The sequence below is a fragment of the Misgurnus anguillicaudatus genome, chromosome 20 (assembly GCF_027580225.2).
Source record: "Misgurnus anguillicaudatus chromosome 20, ASM2758022v2, whole genome shotgun sequence".
NCBI classification, from domain to species: Eukaryota; Metazoa; Chordata; class Actinopteri; order Cypriniformes; family Cobitidae; genus Misgurnus; species Misgurnus anguillicaudatus.
Window position 1 is genome coordinate 22,091,085 of NC_073356.2, and position 20,644 is coordinate 22,111,728.

Below are 20,644 nucleotides of genomic sequence, written 5' to 3' on the forward strand. Positions count from 1 at the left end.
CGATGCTAACCACATGACGTCTGAGTGTCAGAAAAATTCATCCAATGCCACAGAGAAGAAAGAGCCACTGTCAGCCCTAAAATTATCACTGTCTCCATAAGCTACCAAGAGGCCTATTAGCCAAGGACAAAGGCACCATCAAAATCAGCAGAAAAGCAATTGAGCACACAATATGAACTTCATCAAAAGCTACACAGGAAAGAACAAACAAAAAACAGATCTTTCCCTTTAACCAAAAGTGTGATTATTCTTCGAATAGAGCATAAAGACTTAATAGGAGAAGTGAGGATATTAGGTTGATGTAACATGATTTTCTCTGATAAAATTCGATAAATAAGCCACTAATAGGCCTGATTTCCCAAAAAAATCAAACATTCTTGTGTTTATTTGAACATCCAAACTTTACCTAGCAAATTTGGATTAAGCAATAGAGGGTATGCATCGACATCACTTTACCACGTGAACATGCAGGAACACGCCCCCTTAGGGAAGAATGAGTGGAAAAGCATTCAACAAAAATAAGTTTAATAGCGCAAGCTGTATATGTGTCAGCTTAAACTGAATTTAGTTAGACTTGACAGTGAACTTAACAACTTGCCAAACAACAAGTAGGCCATAGTCCATTTCTGTACATTGATTGGATATAGAAAAGTAGGCGTTTCATTCAGAAATGGAACTCGCAGCGTTGGAGGGGGGCGAGTTAACGGATGCTCTGCCCAAGCTGTCAAGATGATGTCATTAGATAAGCATCACCACAAGAGGAAGTCTAAGTCTAAAAAAATATATTTTATTTAAAAAAATGACCCAAATGGATAAATTGTTTATAATGACACTGTGATATTCTATTAAAAAAAAAAAAGAATTGTGCGTTTTGATTTCAGGGGGACTTTAAATCAGCTGTAGTCAAGCGTGTTCTTCAGTCTCTACTTACTAATGACAGGGTTTCCCCCAGCACTTTGCAGTTCGGGTAGCCCGCCTAAGCTGGAAAACCCTACCGCTTTAACTAGGTCGTCCAAAAAAAAATTGCTGCACAAAAGGCCGTCAAGTGCATCTCGAAGAAAAACGCAGACACAGGCACGCGCGACACACGGCTGTAATGAGAGAAAGACGTGGTCCGTCACTGTCTGGAGGATAACTAGCCAGTTGATTAAACATTCCGGAGAATAGCGCGGATGCACTTCACACCGCGAACGTGCACACGCGCCAGACGGCCGAAAAGAGAGAAAGACGTTGTCCGTCACTGTCTGGAGGATAGTCATTGATAAAACGCGTGTCCGTGAGAACTGTATGTGCACTTATGTTTTGGGTTTATTTAAGCCTGTTATTGTATTACTCTATAGTTCTTGCAAATTTGAAGTAAGTTAGCTGGTGATTTTTGTTGTTTGAGCAACCTGCTAGCTAGGTTGCACGTGCCTGTTGATTAGATATAATTGTTGAGCACTCTTGCTCACGTTACACGCTACAGTAGTTACACTCCTTTAAGATAATGTAATTAATAGTGGGAAATAATCAGTTTTTACAATCTTCGCGCAATCTATTATCACACGCCAGACGTTCTACAAATCTGCTTCAGTTTGTGTTTATTAACCCTTTAGTTTCACTTCATCACGCAGCTATTCCCGTTAGAGGTATCCGTTAAAAATATTTAATTCATTATTAATAATCTAGTATGTGTTCATTTTCTGTCATAGTCTCAAAATGAAGTTTTATTTGAGTGTTTTAATAAAAATATTTTCATTTTCATCATGATGTGTACACCCCACCCCTTTCATTGCCACACCCTCGAACACAACCACAACCATTCCCTACCACCTTAACTAACAAATTTTCTGCGGGAAACCCTGAATGACTTAATCTTCCATATAAATGAGGCTAGGATGTTCTCTAACAACAGTCACAAATTAATCCCAAAACAACCACATAAGAGGAAAAACCTTACAGACAACAAAGTCCAGTGATAAAAGTGGTATTAGCGCCTCTAAAATATTGGTGCTACTAATACCACTATTTTATTATTGTAAGTTACTACACCTCAATTTTTTTTTTCATTTAATGTTGAGCACAGGGGTAAGAAAGTTGGGTTAGAGAAAGGGACATGGCATGTTCAAACATGATGGCATCCCATAACAGGAAATAATCAGGAAAAAGAAGTTTTGAGGGAAATAAAAAAGGAAATAGGGTCAAGCAACATCTTAAGTAGATGTAAAGTGGGTAATAATAACATATAAAAGTAAAGTATGGGCTGGGCTAAACCAAAACCAACTTTAAAGGGTACTGAAACAACTAAGGATTTCCGGAGTGAAAATAGCAAGGGGGTAGCAGTAAGATGCAGTACTTCCAATTGTGGTTTCACTAACAACACATCTAACACAGAACAAAACCACTGTAGCATGTGTCTCTGTACTGGTGTGATCAGTGCTAAAAAGGCACAGTGATTTATTCAAGAAATCATTAAACTTATTAAAGTGGTTGGGTGATTTGGTCTAAATATTTGCTGAATGCAAGACACCAAATCTTTTAGTAAATAATTAACTAAGACTTGCATATTAATCACCTGAGCTAAACAATGAGACATGTGAGCATCTTATTTATATCTAAAACTAAAATGAGTTTTGTCAGTTCTGGTTTACAGTATGGCTGAACTAAAAGCATGCATAAATCATCACCAGATAAACTTTAATTAATTGAGGCCAATTATCTCCATATACCTTATTAAAACTTCACCAACATAAAATTAATCTAATATTTGACAACTAACTTAAAATAAAATGTATATTTCGTGAGATATCCTATAGACAGAAGACTGTGCCATCAATCATGCTTTGCTAACTTAGCAACCAAATGCTACAAGGGACAACCGAGTTCCAGTTCGATCCTGATTCTTAACTAATTCCAACCAACTGAACCATGATCGTGATTTTACTATTATTTACACGATGAGTGACTTCATGACGTTCAGTTTTCCGCTAAAAATGCTAATTCACCAGCTTAATCTCACACACCTTGCTTGCTAGCTAGTTAACGTTAGCAATTACAGAGTGCCACGCCAGGTCATTGTTTACATTGCTGAATACCTTCAATACTGCGATCTGTCTATTCCTTTATATAAAACTGTCTGTCTGACTAAGTACGTCTTGTATTTGAAAACACCTCCATTTTATTTCTAATCAATCTGTTACTGAGTATTTAAAAATAAAACAGACTGTCACCTTCAGTCAAGTATGAATTGATACAGTGTATTATTGAGATTAATACTGCTGATGACGATATTATTGGAAGATTTTGTGTGAGTAAAAATTCTGCTAGCATAACTAGTAATTCATAAGGTGGCCTACATAACACTGCAGCTTGCCTTATATTTCTAGCCACTAGCTTAGTAGTGTGATTGGCCCCAAAATATTAACGATAGTAATCGCTGTGATTTGAATACATAAATGGTAATAAACAAGTTGTGGTCGTCGACTCGTAAAATCTACAGTATTACAGTATTTTTTTTCCTATTATACTTCTAAAAATTCCTCACTGATGTGCAGTAATGGCTTACACAAGCTAACACAAGACAACCAAGTCAAATGCCTTTAAAGTAAACAGCTAGGCTGCTATAAACCTCATCCATATCCTAAAACGTATTTATTCAACGTTATTGCGATATTCAAAGTATTACATCCTATGAAAATGACTATAAATTCAAGCTTCCCACCCATCCCAGGAAATACAGTGCATGAACAATGTCCCACAGCCTCGCGGAGGCTCGCGCCATTCAATCAGAGCAGCCTCGCGAGCTTCGGGCTTACCGGGCTTGAAGAACGTCGCTATGTCGGCCGAGTCTTTAGCCGCCTCCTCGGCCCCTTCCCCGGAGCTCATGGCTGTGGTGAAAAACACAAAAAACTAATATCCAAATCTTAAGTTTTAGGTATTTCCCCACAGGCAGAAGGATAAAATATGTCCGCCCTGTGTCTGAAGAAGGATCTGACACGGACGGGAAAAGGATTACTTCTGAGGGCTAGGGAACATCACAAAACCTCCATCTTGGATAACACAAATTAATAGCGCCGGCCGGCGGTTCTCCCAAGCGTAGCTGAAACGGAGAGACTGTGAAGACGACAGGGGGCAGGAGTTTGCTTTACAAAGCCTCTTTCCAGAGTTTTCCCATTTCAGTGACCTCAACGGGCTCTCGGGGGCCCTAATCATTTTGGCTATTCTGTAATGCAATAAAAAATGTCTAGTTTGGCTTATGAGATCCTTTATGCTGTATTATATTAATTTAAAAAAATATGTTTGATTTACAATACCATCCTCTCAGTATCCATTCAAAAAACGTATTCTCTTTTTGGACTTAAACTAAAAAGTATTTATTATAGCATTACTGTATGCACAGTGTCACAGTTATGGACAGATTGAGATTTAAAGAAGGATCAATCAATTTTTAAATAAAGTAAATGTTTAGGTTTTGAAATAGACAAGAAAATATCATGTACTTGTTATTTAAATTGTTAAAGGTTTGACAGAATATGTATTAGAAAAAATAAACTTCAATATACTCCAGTAAAGTTTTGTTTCACTTTAGGTCAAATGTTATTTAATTAGAAAACAATATGTTGTCTTTCTAACATCACATTTGCTATTTATGTAACCCAGTTTAAATGTTTTTTTTTTAATACATAAAACATATTTCAGGAATGGAATCCCTCACAAATGGCATCATGAACACCCCCGAAAACGATATATGTTTATTAACAGTTGTTATCAGTGGTATTCATTTGTCCTCTTTAACTTTCCCTGGCAATCACTCAACATATAAGTCAATTTGGTGAATTACACTACCATCTGGTGGTTATATACTGTTATATACCATAATGTTTGTGTTTAAAATATTTTGTAGGTAGCTTTTTTTGCAATAATATGGCGGGAATCAGCATATCTGTTCCCATTTGTAACAATTCTAACAATCTGTATAGACTCTATAATCTTTCTATACGATAGAAGGTAACTAACCTCGTTTCATCAAAACAACGACAGTTTTCCTTTCTTGTTACATCCACGACTAAATGTACATCAATACTGGTTTGTGGTATGTTACTATGTGTGGGCTTACTTAAATATCTAATGTTGTTAAATGATGATTTTTATTTGAATATTAATCATATTTAGAAAGGAGGTCACTCACGGGCTCGCCCATCCTATAGGAGGTGCTGTTCTTTGTTTGTTGCCAGGACAATTTTACCACAGAAGAAGCCAAAGAGAGACGTTGGTGGTGGCGTAGCAGAAGATTTTTGTTTTCAGTGCTATTTCTAAGGATTTACTATAAAGTAATGTTTGCTATATACATGCAAGCATTTAAAATATTTGTGTTGTCTTTAGTTAATTGTTTTAGTCGATGTTTAACCGTATGTTTGTAGCATGTGTGATTTATATAGCATTGCGCTAAATGCGATGCTAACGTTAAGTGTTACGGAAGTGTTCTGCGCTGCAGTATATTTTGCGTTGTAACATTAATACATTAATTGCATTGTAGTGTATATGAGATTTCACAACAATGTCTTTTAATTTTAGTTTGAAGAGATGGCCGATTTACTGACCGTGTATGACGATGACCAGGCCAACACCTTCATTGACTGCAGGGTAACGTAATTTATTGTTTTGACTTGGGTGCACAAAATATTAACGTTTGCTTGTAACGGTACTTTACTGTGAATAAAAATATTATTTTTGCTCCTTAGATCTGTAACAAAAGAATAAGAGGAGAAACCCAGTACAAAGTACACGTGACCACGTTACAACATTTGAAGGTATAGTGTTAAATATTTAATAGCGTTTATAGAACTATGGTAATTACCACATTTTTAAAAATAGTACATGTATTAACGTATATATTATACATATATATATATATATATTAGATATCACGAATTATAAATAGTAGTAAGTTCTTGCATGCTTTTGGAGGGATAGTTCACCCAAAGGTGAGATTTCTGTCATCATTTACTCAACTCTCATGTTGTTGTAGACCCGTATATATTTCTTGGTTCTTTTGAACACGGGGGAGGATGTTTTGGGAGATGTTTGTGGCCGGACCGTTTGTGGGCCCCATTTACTTCCATAGTTTTCTCTTTCCCTACTGTGGAAGTAAATGGGGTCCACGGGCGTTTTGGTTGCAGGTATTTCTCGGACTGTCTTCCTTTGTGTTCATCAGAGCTGGGAAGTTGATATGGGTTTGTGGCAACATATAGGAGTGAGTGGATGATGACAGAGTTTTCATTTTTGGGTGAACTATCCCTTTAAGATACCTCTCATATACTGTATAATTTATGATCTCATAGTTTTTTTGTGAGTTTACCTTTTTGCTGTATTAAACTTTAGGTCTCCTGAGGAACAGACAACAGTTCAAAAATAAAACTTCAGCTATTATCTTGCTTTGTCTTGGGTACTGTATGACCTTGCAGACCTGATGGTTGTGTTGCTTAACCCATAGACTTTTATTTTCCCATAGACTTTTATTGCGGGGGGCATCTGAACGCTTTGGAGATCTGTAACACTTCAGCTTTTCAAACATTGTCTTTCTTTATGTACTTTGGAGCCCAAATACAAGTCATATTCATGCTTTTATCCTGTATGCAGCACCAAAGGAGGACTTTTTTATTCACACGCTTATTATTTTACTTTCATTTATCAGTCTTCTGACTGAAAGGAATACTTGAAACAACATTTATTTAAAGTTCTTGTGTTACAGTGCTACTGTTCACTTAAGTGTATTTGCGATTGAAGAGCACCAATATCATCTTTACATTGTTTATCTTTGTAGTATGAGGGCATCTTCACACTACTCTAAATAGTCATCTTTGTCAGTTGCAACTGACAGTGTGGTTTTTGTCCGAAATTCTCAAAATATGACCCTTAAGGTACATTCACATTATAAGGGACTTTGTCGCTGTGTGTGGCTTGTCTCTTTCAAAAGAGTCATGTCTATATCTGGTTGTCATAAGCAATTGAGTAACGTCCACTCCAGTAAGAGAGAGACAGACGACGTGAACTTCACTGCTACGTTCTCATTGGTCAAAATTTGCATAAAGTTAAACATTTCTTAACTTTGTCGCGCGACTGGACACGCCTCATCCAGTCGCCAACGGTCACAATCGCTCGTGTCGCTGGAAGTTACCAAACTTCCATGGAAATCAATGAGATCGCATCGCTCTGCTACTGCTAGTCAATGCTAATCTGAATGTAGTTTTAGGTTGTATCATGTCTTCAGTTGTAGAAATGTCCTATTTCCAGTTTGGTTGGCCTCTACGCATTTGGGTGTCATAATGCACAGCTTTTTGTCAGTTTCCCAAAAAGCTATGCTTTTAACATCTCCAGGTGTTGGTAAGGTGTGTTTCCAATGAGGTTTTTACAAAGTTTGCAAGGTTTGTGTCCTTGAGTCTTGAATGACTGAAGATGTTCAGGAGGTGTTCTGTAGCAAGTAAATTAGAAATCCTTGACCACAACAACTGTGGAATTCTGCTTTTCAAACAAATTTTGTCTTTCCCACATGGATTTTTTGTCTCGTGTGCCCTTTTGTGGGGATATGAGATTGACCTTCCACTAACCATCAAACTCTTTGATGGTGTATTTTGTTTGGATGTTCCTGTCCTGTCTAAGGGTAGGGACACACCAAAACGACCCCAGCAAAATAGCACGGTTCACATTGCACATCTTTTGGCTACGTCTGGGTCCAAAGTAACTCTGACACACCAAACGGCGGCCAAGCAGCACATCCATCCTATGGCTGTGTGAGATGACATAACTTTCCGTAGGTGGCATTAGCCAGTATTCATTCAGAATTGGACCCGGAAGAGCTAGTGACTGCTGGGATACAAAACGAAGCTGCCCTCACTTACCAGTTTGACACAATTTTTCTTCATTGCATACAGATTCGTAATATATTTGTAATGTCTTATGAGCCAAAGCTTCCGGATGCCACCTCCAACTCAACATGCTGAATTCGCCAATAAGAGAGACGGTGACTTATTTTAGCATAAAGTGCAAAACCCCTGGATAACTAAAGGGCTCATTATAGTTGTGCGTAGATCCTATGGCGTAGCCTTGACGCATAACGCACAGCGTCCGTTTTCGTATACTTCTGCGTCGTCTTCCATGTCGACGTGCAATTACACACGCGTGTGACCACAGTAGCAGTGAAACATCCAAAGAAGAAGCAGCTTGGCCAGTAAACCCACAAAAGAAGCAGCTTGTTGTGTATGATTTGAGAAGACCAGCCATGATGGAGGTAAATAGACAGCAACTTTTGTTGCGGTTTCAATTAAATCACTCCTCAACCTTGGTCCTTCTTTGTTCTTACCATTGCAAGCAGAAATGCCTGTGACACAGATCTTTTTTTACCTGACAAGAGGGGTTCTAGTGGAACAATCACAGCGTTTGCGGTCTGCATAGAACGGATGTGTTGTAAAATTTTTGGCGAGGCTACGCACAGCCTACGGCATAGCACCTACGCATGACTACAAATTACACTTAAGTCAGATGATGCTGAAAACCTGTACGACTGCCGATTGGCAGATTGGTGTGTACTTAGCTTAAGTGAATGGTCTTCAGCACCAGACTATGCTGAAAATGAAAAGTGTGGAATGTGTGACACATTCTTTTTTGTGTTGATGATGTATTGAGTCATCATTTCACTACATCAATGTCTAATCTTAAGTTTACTATATCAAAGTAGTAAACTTTGCTCCAGCTGCAATCTTCTTTGTGTTGTCGTTTTGTTTTTAGAGGCTCTGGCAGAAGTATATAGATGGTATATAATGGCCACTTATCTGTCATGTTACTTGTAGTTTGTAAAATAGCAGGTTCTCTCGTTATGAAGTTATTTTCTGAATTTCCTTAAGCCTGAAATACACTTCAAATTTTTTGCACTCCTATAAGATCCTTATCACACTGTGCAGCATAGATAGTTTAAACCTTGGGTACGACAAGCATGTAGACTGTATGATGATGACACAGAAGCTTTGGTGGCTGCATCACACGTTAGCACAACGTCACCAGGATGCGCTAATGGTAAACAAACCAGTACGCAGGTCGTTGCGGCAAACACACTGTGCGGTGATCATTCTAAATTTCTGACACTGTCAGAAAACTATCGTAGGCTATCTTTGGATGCAAGGCCGGGAAAACGGCCGTCCTTGAACCTCTTTCACTGTACGGCATTGGACCACCGATGAAGAGCCACAATCACAGAAATCGCGACGGTTGTTTCACGATTGCAATCTTTCGTCTGGGACAGCCAATAATCGTGCGGTGTATCCCAGGCTTTAAGCAGGTCATAAAGAATCAAAGGTACAGTTTCATGATTGTTTTTTATTTTTTTGGCTTTTGGACGATGTATGTCTGTCGAGTTCTCTTGACTGGTCTGGACTCTTCTTTATTACTTCCTCCCACATTGGGAAGGTGTTCACTCCTACACACTTGTTGGCACATTGCTATTCACTTCATATGAAGTTTCTTCTATAAACAATTAAATCAATTTCATAAACTGCTTTTGCAAAAATGAAGTCACAGAAGCTGAGTCTGAAATCCTGTCCCCACCCACACCCAATTGTTTCTTTTAACAATGTCCATATTTTTGGACATTTTTTAGATTTTAGCCCTTAGCTTTTACCCAAAGTGATGGACAGCACAGTTACTACAGCGACGGTCCTAAAGAGAACTGTGGGGTAAAGTACTTTGTTTGCAGGCCCAAATATTCCAGAGAATTATTACTTTTCCATTGGGGTTCGGCCAATCTCAATCATTTCAACAGTATTTTTATGTATTAACCACTTTGTTTACTTTGTTTCAGTATTTAAAGTATCTTCTATGCTGTGCTTATAACAGTATAATCACCTGTGACTGTTTTTCCCCCACTGTTTGTCCTTATCTCTTCAAAGAAAGAGGATGCCCTTGTTGCGAAGGGTAAGTAGTAAATGACAACTTTGTCAATTTTTTATGACAACTTTTTATATCCCTCTCACTAGACTAAAACGGAAATAATTAATAGAAAGTTTTATTACTGTGTTTGCAAACAAACAGCACTAAATTTGTAATGTTTGCAAGTGATACAAATTCATTTATCTGTAAAAGTACTTAATTTGTAGTATTTGCAAATGAATAGTTTTGTATAACTAAAATAAAATTTTGTTCAGAAAAAATACCATCTTTACTAAATGTCAAATTTAAGTGAATAGACCCCTTCAAGGTTTGTAAACATTGAATGACTATCGGGTAGCATGGGGTCAAACTGTTCATACAATTGGGGGTTTATAATTTAACAGGGCTGAAAAATAATGACTTACCTCAAATGAAGTGAGCACTACAGACACAAGCCTTTTTGAACTTTGCATTGTCCCAGTCTGCACGTTAAGTGCTTGCAGCCGCAGATGTTGTATTTTTTTGTTTTTGAGATTCTGCATGAATCGCAAAAACTTAACGGAAGACCTGGTGCGATTTTCACAGCCTACGACGTAAGTAGGCATTTTTTACGATACCGAATAATACGCAACTCAATCTGCTGTAATGACTTTTCTGACCCCGACATGCGCAGTGGGAACCGCCTGTGACGTGAACCGTGAAGGGGTCTATTGAAATTCAAATAGTGTAAATTTTCCCTTTTTATGATCATGACATTACCCTTATTTTTAGTGTGCTTTTTAGAAGCACAATTCAGTATTCCATCGGGAAAACCAACATATTTTGTAAGTATGCAAACTACCAATGGTTTTTTCAGAGGTTGCATAAGGTTTCCAGAGATGGGACATCTTTCTGCCATCAAAATGTTTGGACATCGGACATCAATCAGCTGTCACAATCGTAGATTTTACTACAGAAAAAATTCATGAGAATCTGAAGACTTATCTATATTCCCAAAGTAATATAAAGGCAAGAAAGTATGTAGTTATGTTGGTATTTAGTCATGGATTTGATCCTGAAGAATAAATCCTGTTGGAATCATATTGGCCCACACAATTCGTCATTGTAGGATCCAGCTCAAAAGTTTGATTTTTAAAGGGTGTACTCACACTGTCCAAACCACGCTCAGGTGCGTTTGACCCACAAAGCCTGGTTCGTTTGACTAGTGTGATCGCTCTGAACCGGGCCCAGACGCGGATTGGGCTGGAGCGCGGTTCACTTGGGCTCAGGCGCGGAAGGCTACGGTGTGAGCGAAATCGCGCATGAGCGCGATTCAAAAGGTGAAGAGGTCAATTGCGCGACCACTTACTTTCAACTGCCTCTGTAAAAACCTTTTGATGCACACAGCAGGGTAACGTGAATGTCCGAGCTGCACACATATAATGACATGTGAGGGGGCTGTCTGTAATCGCCCACCAAACGACTTTCGAATAAACACAGACTTAACATTACGATGGGTTCCAGTGTTAAGAGAGCACTTCCTGCTTTTTTCAAAAAAATCATTTGTTCGGATCGGTACAAAAGTACAGTGTGAGTGTGTGCATCTGGGGGAGTAGGGAGGGGTGACAATTGCGCTGGGGCATTAATTGGTTTCAAGAATGTGAGTGCGCCCAAAGAAGATCCATAGATTTTAGGACCAAATTATAAATTTGGGTCCTTGCTGATATTTTTAGCTTGGATTGCATCTGAACAGTGAATACTGGATGTTCTTCATTGTTCATGTCCTTTACTGTTTTTCCTACATTTGTAGATTAAATTTACAGTGTGGGAGATATAACAGTTTTTTTATGCTGTATGTAGCACAGTGCTCCCAATGTGCTCAACAGTTACTTTGATTTCAATTCTATAGTGTCTGTCTTACAAAGTTGGTGATTACCAAAGCAGACATTGTACCAATAGCATTTTAGTGGGAACAACGTAAACAAGCTCGGCAAACGTGAATGGAACATATGATCACAATGGAATAGGGTTGCCGTGGTGAAAGAATTTTGCCACCGGATAATCAGCACGTCACAAACGGTTATCCCGGAATCCCCGGGTGGGAGGGGCTTTCACTTTTGAATTACGCAACTGTTTAAATGCAGTGCTTGCGTACGCTGCGTTAAATCGCGTATGAATTTGCGTGCAATGCGAGTGCAACAGCTGGTTTAATTTAGTGCTTGAGTCAGTGTGCGCAGGTAATTCTCACAGAACCCGCCAGTCCCAAGCAGAGCAACCGGCTACTTCTCCATAATGCGCTGCTTGAATGATGGGTTTATAATTTGTCTTGATGGAAAAACACAACAACAAAACAAACTCGCTTATGTTAAACATCATATATGTATATTATAACAAAAACGAGTAAGCGCGCGGCTTATGCCATCTTCTGGTCAGTCAGCCTGCCTCGAACACTGACAGAAATAATTGAAATCTGACATCTGCTGCTCTGTGATGTGACGTGCGTTCAGCTCAGCTGAATTCAGGCAGCAGACACATTCAGTGTGTTGGCTCTAACGAAACTAAATGATTTAATTACACGAAACTATCAAAACAACGGTGAAAGACGGTGTCGTGGTGGGCAAGTGATCTAACCGGTGTAAGGCTGAAGCACCGGTAATCACCGTTTCACCGACTGTCGTGGCAAGCCTACAATGGAATAGTTATGAATTTCAACAGCGTATTTCAAGCCCTGTTGATTCATTTTTAATCTTAAGGACTGTTTACATTTCACAAGAAGATTTTTATTCTCTGTTGGTAAGCCTCCGGCCCTGGGTGATTGAAACAAGGCTGGAGCTATGAGTGGATGGGACACGCTAGAAATGATTTGGTGTCATTTCACAGTTAAGCCAGGGAACATTTTCATCATAAGTCTAAAAGAATTTGCAGTTGCTGAAGTGCAATGCAGAAGAAATGAAATTCTGATGGAAAACTAAGAGACATGCTTGGAGTTCACTAAGGATGACACAAGAGCACTGGACCTAAGAGACCTTAATGTTCAAAATCATCTTCAATTCATCCAACAGTCTCTCCTGATAAACAGCCTTTCCAGAACTCGGTGTCCTGTTAAAATGTTCTTTTTGACCACATTACTTCAAGTAAAGCTGACCGGCAAGCCAGGTTGGGCGTACTAGACATTACCGTGTTCCATAAGGAATAAGTCTGATTTAAAGGAGACTTTAAGTGTGATTTAAGACATTAAAAGAGTCTGCTTCATTAAAAAGTAAAGTCTTTCAGACACAAATAAACATGTTAACTAAAAGTTATATCAATGTAACAGTTGTTTTTCAAACCTGAAATGGACATGTTTTACGAACCTGTGTTGTCCTTTTAGGAGTTATTCCAAGACAACCTGCATTGCCACAATGGACGGATATCCGAGATTATTTGAAATACTTGGATCTTGATGAGCCCATCATTGGTATGAACGCTTTGTGACTAAACTAAGAAGTTAAAGGAAAACGCCAGTTTTTTTCAATATTCTTACCTCAAATTAGACAAATTAAAGGTGCAATTTGTAAGATATTTGCAGTAAAATCTCCAAAAACCACTAGGCCAGTGTTATATATTTTGTCCAGCTGATTACTATCAATATCTGTAATGTTTTCTACTACTTGTAAATCGTGAGAAAATTTCCATTCAAAACATTGACACGGGGCAGTGCAGTCTCCTGTCAATGACGTTAATATCCATGTGACCCTTTGTCACCGCCTTTACTGACGTAACCCACATGAGAACACTGGTCGAGCTCGAAAAAATAAAATGGCGGCCAAGGAAGCGGCTGGAGCACAAATTTAGTGAAAATAAACGTATATTTTCACTTTTTAAGCATTTTAATTTCATTTCTAGCGAGAAATTAGTATTGTAGTTTTCAAATATGTGATTAGTTATCACAAAGGCGCTCTCTGTTTTTATTTCAAACACGCTGCCTTTGAAGTGCGTCGGAAAGCCTTTCTCTGAGCGGCCTTCAGGCCTCCGAGTCCGAAGTCATGTCCTCATGAGGCAGCGAGGCCACAAGTCCTCACAGTCCTCACTGCCTTGAGTTTTCGGACGCAGCCAGTGTTGTGGACAAATGCGGAACTATGCGCTTGCTTATGGACTTATGGATATCTCTGTACCGTCTGCTGCTGGTTGTGTCAGCTCCTGTAAGCGTGCGGGCCAACCAAACGACCCAAGAAGAGTTTGGAACAAAACGATGGAGGATCAATTTGGTGTTGCATTATCTGGATAGAGAGAGCTTCACGACAACATTTAACTAGACCGAGATTCTGATCCTGCTTGTGTTTTACGCGATGGGTGAGTTGTTTTGATTCGTAACCCTTCAAAAAACGTATGCTATTATATTGATGACAACATTACTGTAATCAGCGCGTCTTCCCGCGGACGATATGCACACCAAAAGGTATTGTACAGCAATATAAATGGTCATTTTAAGACACTTCACAATAAGATTTGTACTGTCAATACATTATGTGAAAAATCATTGTAAACTTAATTCTGAGCTGTGTTTACCATCAAATTTGGACTAATACTGTAATATCAATATGACTAACAACTTCGTTTTGAACATCACATATAAACTTACATAATGAAATAAACGATGTCATCAAACGCAACATTTATAAGACTTGATTACCTTATCCATTAACGTGATTTCTCGTTCTCGTCTGATTGATGGCTAAAGTTAAAGACTACAAATCCCATAACTCCACGCTGCTTCAGAGCGTCAGTAAACAACATCATTGTTTTTGTTTGATCTGGCGCCATCTTTCGGCACATAAATACAAATTGTATCTTTAATACATTTCTATCTTTTTCCAATGCGTGCACTTGGTGTTTGTGCAGCGCGTCGTGGGTGTGTTGGCATTTAGCCTAGCCCCATACTTGTGATCCAAACAGGGATGAAATTTTCTCGCTCAAACTTCCGTCAATATTACTACGCCTGAGGTCGAAGTGTTGCATATTAAGTGCTCTTCTACCATACAATATAGTTCTCGATTTTTATTCAGTCAAAAAATCGGCACTTTTTATTTTGTGCCACCATACTTACTTGTGCAACAGTCTTTAATAGGGAAAACATGGAAGTGTTTGGTGGCTTCTAAATTCATCCCTGTTTGGATCCTAAGGAATGAATGGGGCTGGGCTAAATGCTGGCACATTCACGGCGCGCTGTACAAAGATTGAGTGCATGCATTGAAAAAGATAGGTATGTGACTTCATGAGAAAAACTAAGTTGAAAAAACTGGCGTTTTCCTTTAATATTCTTACCTCAAATTAGACAAATTAATACATATCTATCTTTTTCCAATACGTGCAGTTAATGTTTGTGCAGTGCCTAGTCCTGGTTTAAGCTAATCCATGTCCGGGATACCACCCCATAGTATACACTACATTTTAGTATAGAAACATAGAAACCCTGATTTAATTTTGTCTTTTTGTTAAAAAAAATGTATCTATTTTGTTCAGGTCTCGACGCACTGGTACAGATTCCGGATCTTGTCGATGATGGCAAATCTGTGTTGAAGTACAAGTGCAAAATGTGTTTTGTGGAGATGGACCTTTTCAGTATGGTGGCCCATATCGTTGGACGCAAACACAGACAAAAATACCTGGTAAGATGGTTCGTTCTACAGTTGAGTTACCACATTTGTGTGACATGAGGAGCTCATATAATCCTCTTGGCAGGAGCTGAAAAGGCCAGACTTAGTCACATGGCATGACACAGAAACTGCACAGACGCAGCCAGGTCTCGTCGCCAAAGCAAAAGCGGCCGTAGTTGAGAAACAGGAGGGATGGGGAACCCCAGAGGTATTGGATTCAGTGTTTCTAAACATATCATTTATTTTGGATCATGTTGTAAATACTAAATGGAATTTTGAATAATACCCATTTCATTTTAGCAACTCAAAAAACCACAAGCCAATTTCGGAAATGTGGGGAAAGGTGAGAATGTGGTCTTCATTGTCATAGAATTTGTTTTTATTAATACAGAATTCAGTTTTGGATATCATCAGCTGTCAAATGCACAATGTTAAAATTAATTAACTTCTGAATTTTTGTCACTGCTGGGTCCGTAGCAGGAAGTAATTCTCGGTCCAGTGTTCGTGAACAGCCCCATCTTGGACGAAACTCTCAAAGGCAATCTTCAATTGAAGATAGACAGCCATACTCAAATAAAGGCAGATCTGAAAGGCCCTATCATCCTATGGAAAAGTATGACCAGTATGATGGACCTAATCCAAGACCGTACGGAGAACCTGCCGTTCGTGGTACCTTGCGAGAAGAATATTCTGAAAGGGTAAAAAGAGACATGAATGCTAGGCCCTATGGAGACCAGGGCGGTGGAATGAGACGACCTGAAGAAGGCTATGAGGATGGAAATTTTGGCAGAAAACTGTACTCAAGTGAAGAGGGACATGGTCTCGTAGCCAGAGACTATGATTTCCAAGAAAATGTTTATCATGATGATGCGCCAAGAAACCGATATAATGACAGAGATCTTAGAATCCACAATTCAGGTCAGAGTTACGGAGATGCAAAATCTGAAGAGGGGCACATGGATGCTAGGATGTATTCATCTTATGAAGAAAGAAGACCTGACGTGGATGCTATGTCAAAGTATGGCAGAAGTTTAAGTGAGAAGGAAGAAAGGGGAAATTTTAGAGAATATGACAGCTGGACACAGAGTTCATATTCCGGGGATCCGGTTCCAGCCAAAAAGAAAAGAAAGAGCAGGTTCTCTGATGCAACGGCAGAGGAAATAGCAATTACAAACTCAAGGTTTGATGACTTCCTGAACATAGTAAATCAACATTTGATGGTTTGGTACTATGGGTAGTTTATTTTAAATGAAAAGAAATATTTTTATGAAAGCTTCCTACTATTGTTTCTTTGCTTCTAACAATGTTGATTGTATAAGTCGTTCATGGGTTTTAGATATGTGCAAAAATTAATATGAAATAATTCTTTACACAGACATTCTATAGACTATGACCACAAATCAGGACAGAGACCACAAAACACACAGAGAGGACCACCTATGCAAGGGATTCCTTCGGTAACACTGCCAGCCGACTAAATGTGTTTATGCTTACATTTAGGCGAATGCTTGGGTCATTTATCTTGTTTTTGTTTTTATAGCTGTTTGATATCCCAGCTCAGGATTCCGGAAGCACATCCAGTTTTAATCCAAAAGGGGAAAGTGTTCTGGATGTACTAGTGAGTGCAGAATTCATGGATTGAATAAGTTTTCCTGGTTGACTATAGCTTTTCTTCTAACATATTTTGTTCAATTACAGAATGACATCAAAATTGAAAATATGGAAGATGCCAAATATCTCAAAGAAAGGCTGTGCACAGTTTTAAAAGAATTTCAAGCATCTAAAGGTTCAAGAAGTGAGGTAAGTGCACAGTTGGTACACAACCTGAGTAATAATATGTAAAAGATTATTCTTATATATTTACATTGTTTTCGTTTTCTTTCCCCTCATTTCAAGGGTCATACTTCAGTCAGTGATTACAGAGGGGGCAAGCAGATGGACCAGCAGAGAGATGCATATGATAACACCCTAAGGGATGATCCAGGGATGAACAGAGGTTTCCAAGAGGACAGACGTTATGACGACGATCCCAGAAATTTCCAAGATTCCAGACGATATGAAGATGACCCCAGAGCGCTTCAAGATTCCAAACGATATGAAGATGACCCCAGAGCGTTTCAAGATTCCAAACGATATGAAGATGACCCCAGAGCGTTTCAAGATTCAAAACGATATGAAGATGACCCCAGAGCGTTTCAAGATTCCAGACAATATGAAGATGACCCCAAAGCGCTTCAAGAGGCCAGACAATATGAGGATGACCCCAGAGGTTCTAGAGATAACAGACATTATGAAGAGCCAAGGCGTTATGAAAATTATCCTGGTAATTCTTCTTTCAGAGAAGCAAGGCAGGACGCTGATGATCCCAGAGGATTTCCGAAGACAAGGCTGCAAGACAAGTCAATAGATTTTTCAGAGGGTAGAAGTTATGACAATGATCTTAGAGTAAACTATGAAGGATATTCAAAAGGTACACAAGACTTCCGACCTCATGCCGAAGATCCGAGAAGCGCTCAAGAGGCAAGGTATTATGATGATGATTACAGAGGTTTTGAAAATTTGGATGCTGGAAGAAAATGGGATCCCCAAATGAGTTCATTGGATGACAAAGGCCCTGTGGATGAGAGAGGTTTTCAAGGTAAACAAAAAAATGACCCAAAGGACCCACAGCACTGCATATTTTTTTTATGTCTTTGACACACAGTTCAACTTGATATCAAAATGATTGATATCAAAATGATGATTTGATTTAGGTATGTGTTAAATTATCAGGCCATACAAAATTTGCAGTGAGAAACATTGGTCTAGACTAGGAGTGGGCATTTCTGGTCCTGGAGGACCACTGTCCTGCAGAGTTTAGCTCCGTCCCTAGTTAGACACACCTGACTGCCATTTCCAAGTCATCCTGCAGCCTTTGATTAAGATTTCAGGTGTGTTTGATTGGGGTTGGAACTTTGCAGGACAGTGGCCCTCCAGGACCGGGGCTGCGTTCCACTCCAGTTTTAGACACGCACTCGCGAACTTTCCTAACACTTCCCCTCGGGGTAATCCCTGTTGCCATTTTGAAGTGCGTTCCACTTTGTCAAGTGGACGAGGGAAGTTTATATGGGCAGACCCTCGCTCCCTTGATTTTGCCCGAGGGAGCGAGTCTACTTCCTGTGTACACTTCAGGCAGCTCCATATCCCACAATGCAAGACGATTGTGATGTCACTTCAGGAACTCGCTCTTTGCATAGTTCAAATGATGGAGGGGGCTGTCTCCACTTTCCATGTGATCAAGGGCTTAGGGCGATCCATTTGAACCTACTTCAGGTGTTTCAGCAGTAGTGGGCACTCGTACAATGTAAGCAATGACGTACATCCCAATGAACGAGACTGAGGGAAGTTGGCGAGGGAAGGTCATAAAAAACGAACTGCAACGCAGGGCAGGAATGTCCACCCCAGGTTCTCCAACCCTGCTCCTCGTGAGCTACCGTCCTGCAGATTTTAGCTCTAACCTCAATCAAACACAGGTGAACCAACTAATCAAGGCGTTCAGGGTTGTGTGATAATTACAGACAGGTGTGTTGGAGCTGGGTTGGACCCGAAGTCTGCAGGATGGTAGATCACCAGGAGCAGGGTCGGAGACACCTCCTTTGGAGCGGTGTTTCCCAGTCCTGGTCCTTGAGTACCCCCTTCCGGAAAGTTTTAGATGTCTCCTCATTTAAAACACCTGATTTAACTAATCAGTCTTTTTCCAGAATGGATAACATGTCTCCCTAACAAGCGGTTGAGTAAAATCAGGTGTGTTAGATAAGGAGACATCTATAACTTTCTGGAAAGGGGTACTCGAGGACCAGGATTGGGAAACACTGCTCTAGAGCAATCTCTTTACCCATTTTTGGGTTATCAGCGAATGAAGCGCTGCCAAGATGGTGACGGCAGGCTCCACCTACAATTGGCTTCAAAAAAGCTCTTCACAAACCTATGGGTGACATCACGGCACTAAGTCATATTTTTTACAGTTCATTGTCTATAGTAGTAGATGCCAGGATTCTCAGACCTGATTTACATTTTGACATTAAAATATTTTTAAGCTATTACAAAACCTGTTCTTAACTGTAAACATTACCACTCTACTTCCTGATTGGTTGCTTATTTTTTCTTGTTTTTAGCAAGTTTTGGTAATCCTCACAAGTCTCCACTTGGGGAAACAAGGATGTATGCTGCGAGAGGACGACAGAGGTCACATCAGGATGTCCGTTACCCTGGTGATGAAGTTTATGACCCATTCCAACCATCACCTTCTCCGCCACCAGCATCAACAAACTCCACAAGTCTCAACAAAATCGCCTCAACTCTTCTTGAGCTTGTTTCCCGTAGATAAAATGGGGTTCATTTAAATCTAAGATGGTCTACTAGATAGCCTTAAAAGCATCATAATGACCAAGTTGTTAATAACAATGCTATAACAATGGTTAACCAGAATTTAGTTTTATTTGGGGGGGGGTAGTTTGATCTCATTTAAGTAATTTTGGATGAAAGCATGTGATAAACAGATTGTTGTTTTCAATAGTTAACTGTTCTTGCTGTATTTCGGTTTGTAGTTTACTTGCTGTTGGGTTTTTATATCAATACTTGTGTTGTGAAATAATACTGGTTTGTTAAAAAAAAGAATGTGTTTACATTCAAGTAATTCTTTAATTTCTTTAGTGAATAAAAGGTGACGTCTGTTCTGTACTTTGTACAATTATAAATTTTTTGAAACAATATAAGTTAGCAATGCTTTCCAATTGTGTACACATCTTTATTTCTCTTTTAAAACCATTGTAACATTGTATGTTTCTTAGTTATATCAAGGACTGTATTGCTGTAGCTATGAAGTGTTTTGAGCAAATTCAATAAATACTTGCAATGGCTTTAGGATATTGGTTTGTTCAAAATTTTATTAAATAATTGGATAATTTTTATCTTACCTACAATTTAAATAGTCTCATTTTCATAATGGCTTGTGCAAACAGGGAAAGCCAAAAAACAGGTTCAACTGAAAGTGAACTCCGTTCTCACAACAGCTCTATATACGTACACAACTTTTAAATCTAAAAAAGTGAATTCTGACAAATTACCCCACAAACTGGGGTATATTGTCACAG

The 20,644-nt window shown here is 39.1% G+C and overlaps 2 protein-coding genes across 5 annotated transcripts in view; one reads left to right on the forward strand and one right to left on the reverse strand.

Moving 5' to 3' along the window:
• trioa (trio Rho guanine nucleotide exchange factor a) overlaps positions 1–4,063 on the reverse strand; it is a 107,013-nt gene extending 102,950 nt beyond the window's left edge. Inside the window, exon 1 of one of the 2 annotated variants that reach the window (XR_012359731.1) lies at positions 3,795–4,063. Coding sequence is in view for 1 of the 2 variants with exons in the window: in XM_073858304.1 (XP_073714405.1) it covers positions 3,795–3,864 (70 nt within the window). In the remaining variant the exon portion in view is untranslated. The remainder of the gene's footprint in view (positions 1–3,794) is intronic. The other variant, XM_073858304.1, reaches the window with a different exon arrangement.
• Positions 4,064–5,167: 1,104 nt separating this feature from the next.
• Positions 5,168–20,419, forward strand: LOC129454875 (uncharacterized). 3 transcript variants are annotated; one of them, XM_055219460.2, is made up of 14 exons: positions 5,168–5,309; positions 5,554–5,622; positions 5,721–5,789; positions 9,918–9,942; positions 13,247–13,333; positions 15,379–15,524; positions 15,598–15,720; positions 15,813–15,855; positions 15,993–16,692; positions 16,888–16,969; positions 17,053–17,130; positions 17,211–17,312; positions 17,409–18,150; positions 19,667–20,419. In XM_055219460.2, exons 2-14 carry the CDS (start codon positions 5,563–5,565, stop codon positions 19,876–19,878), a joined length of 2,469 nt encoding a protein of 822 aa, XP_055075435.1. In that variant the 5' UTR covers positions 5,168–5,309; positions 5,554–5,562; the 3' UTR covers positions 19,879–20,419. The 3 variants fall into 3 exon arrangements, with proteins under 3 accessions (XP_055075435.1, XP_055075434.1, XP_055075436.1); XM_055219459.2 differs by having other exon boundaries at positions 5,169–5,309; positions 15,990–16,692; XM_055219461.2 differs by lacking the exons at positions 5,168–5,309; positions 9,918–9,942 and having other exon boundaries at positions 15,990–16,692.
• The last annotated feature ends 225 nt before the right edge of the window (positions 20,420–20,644 follow it).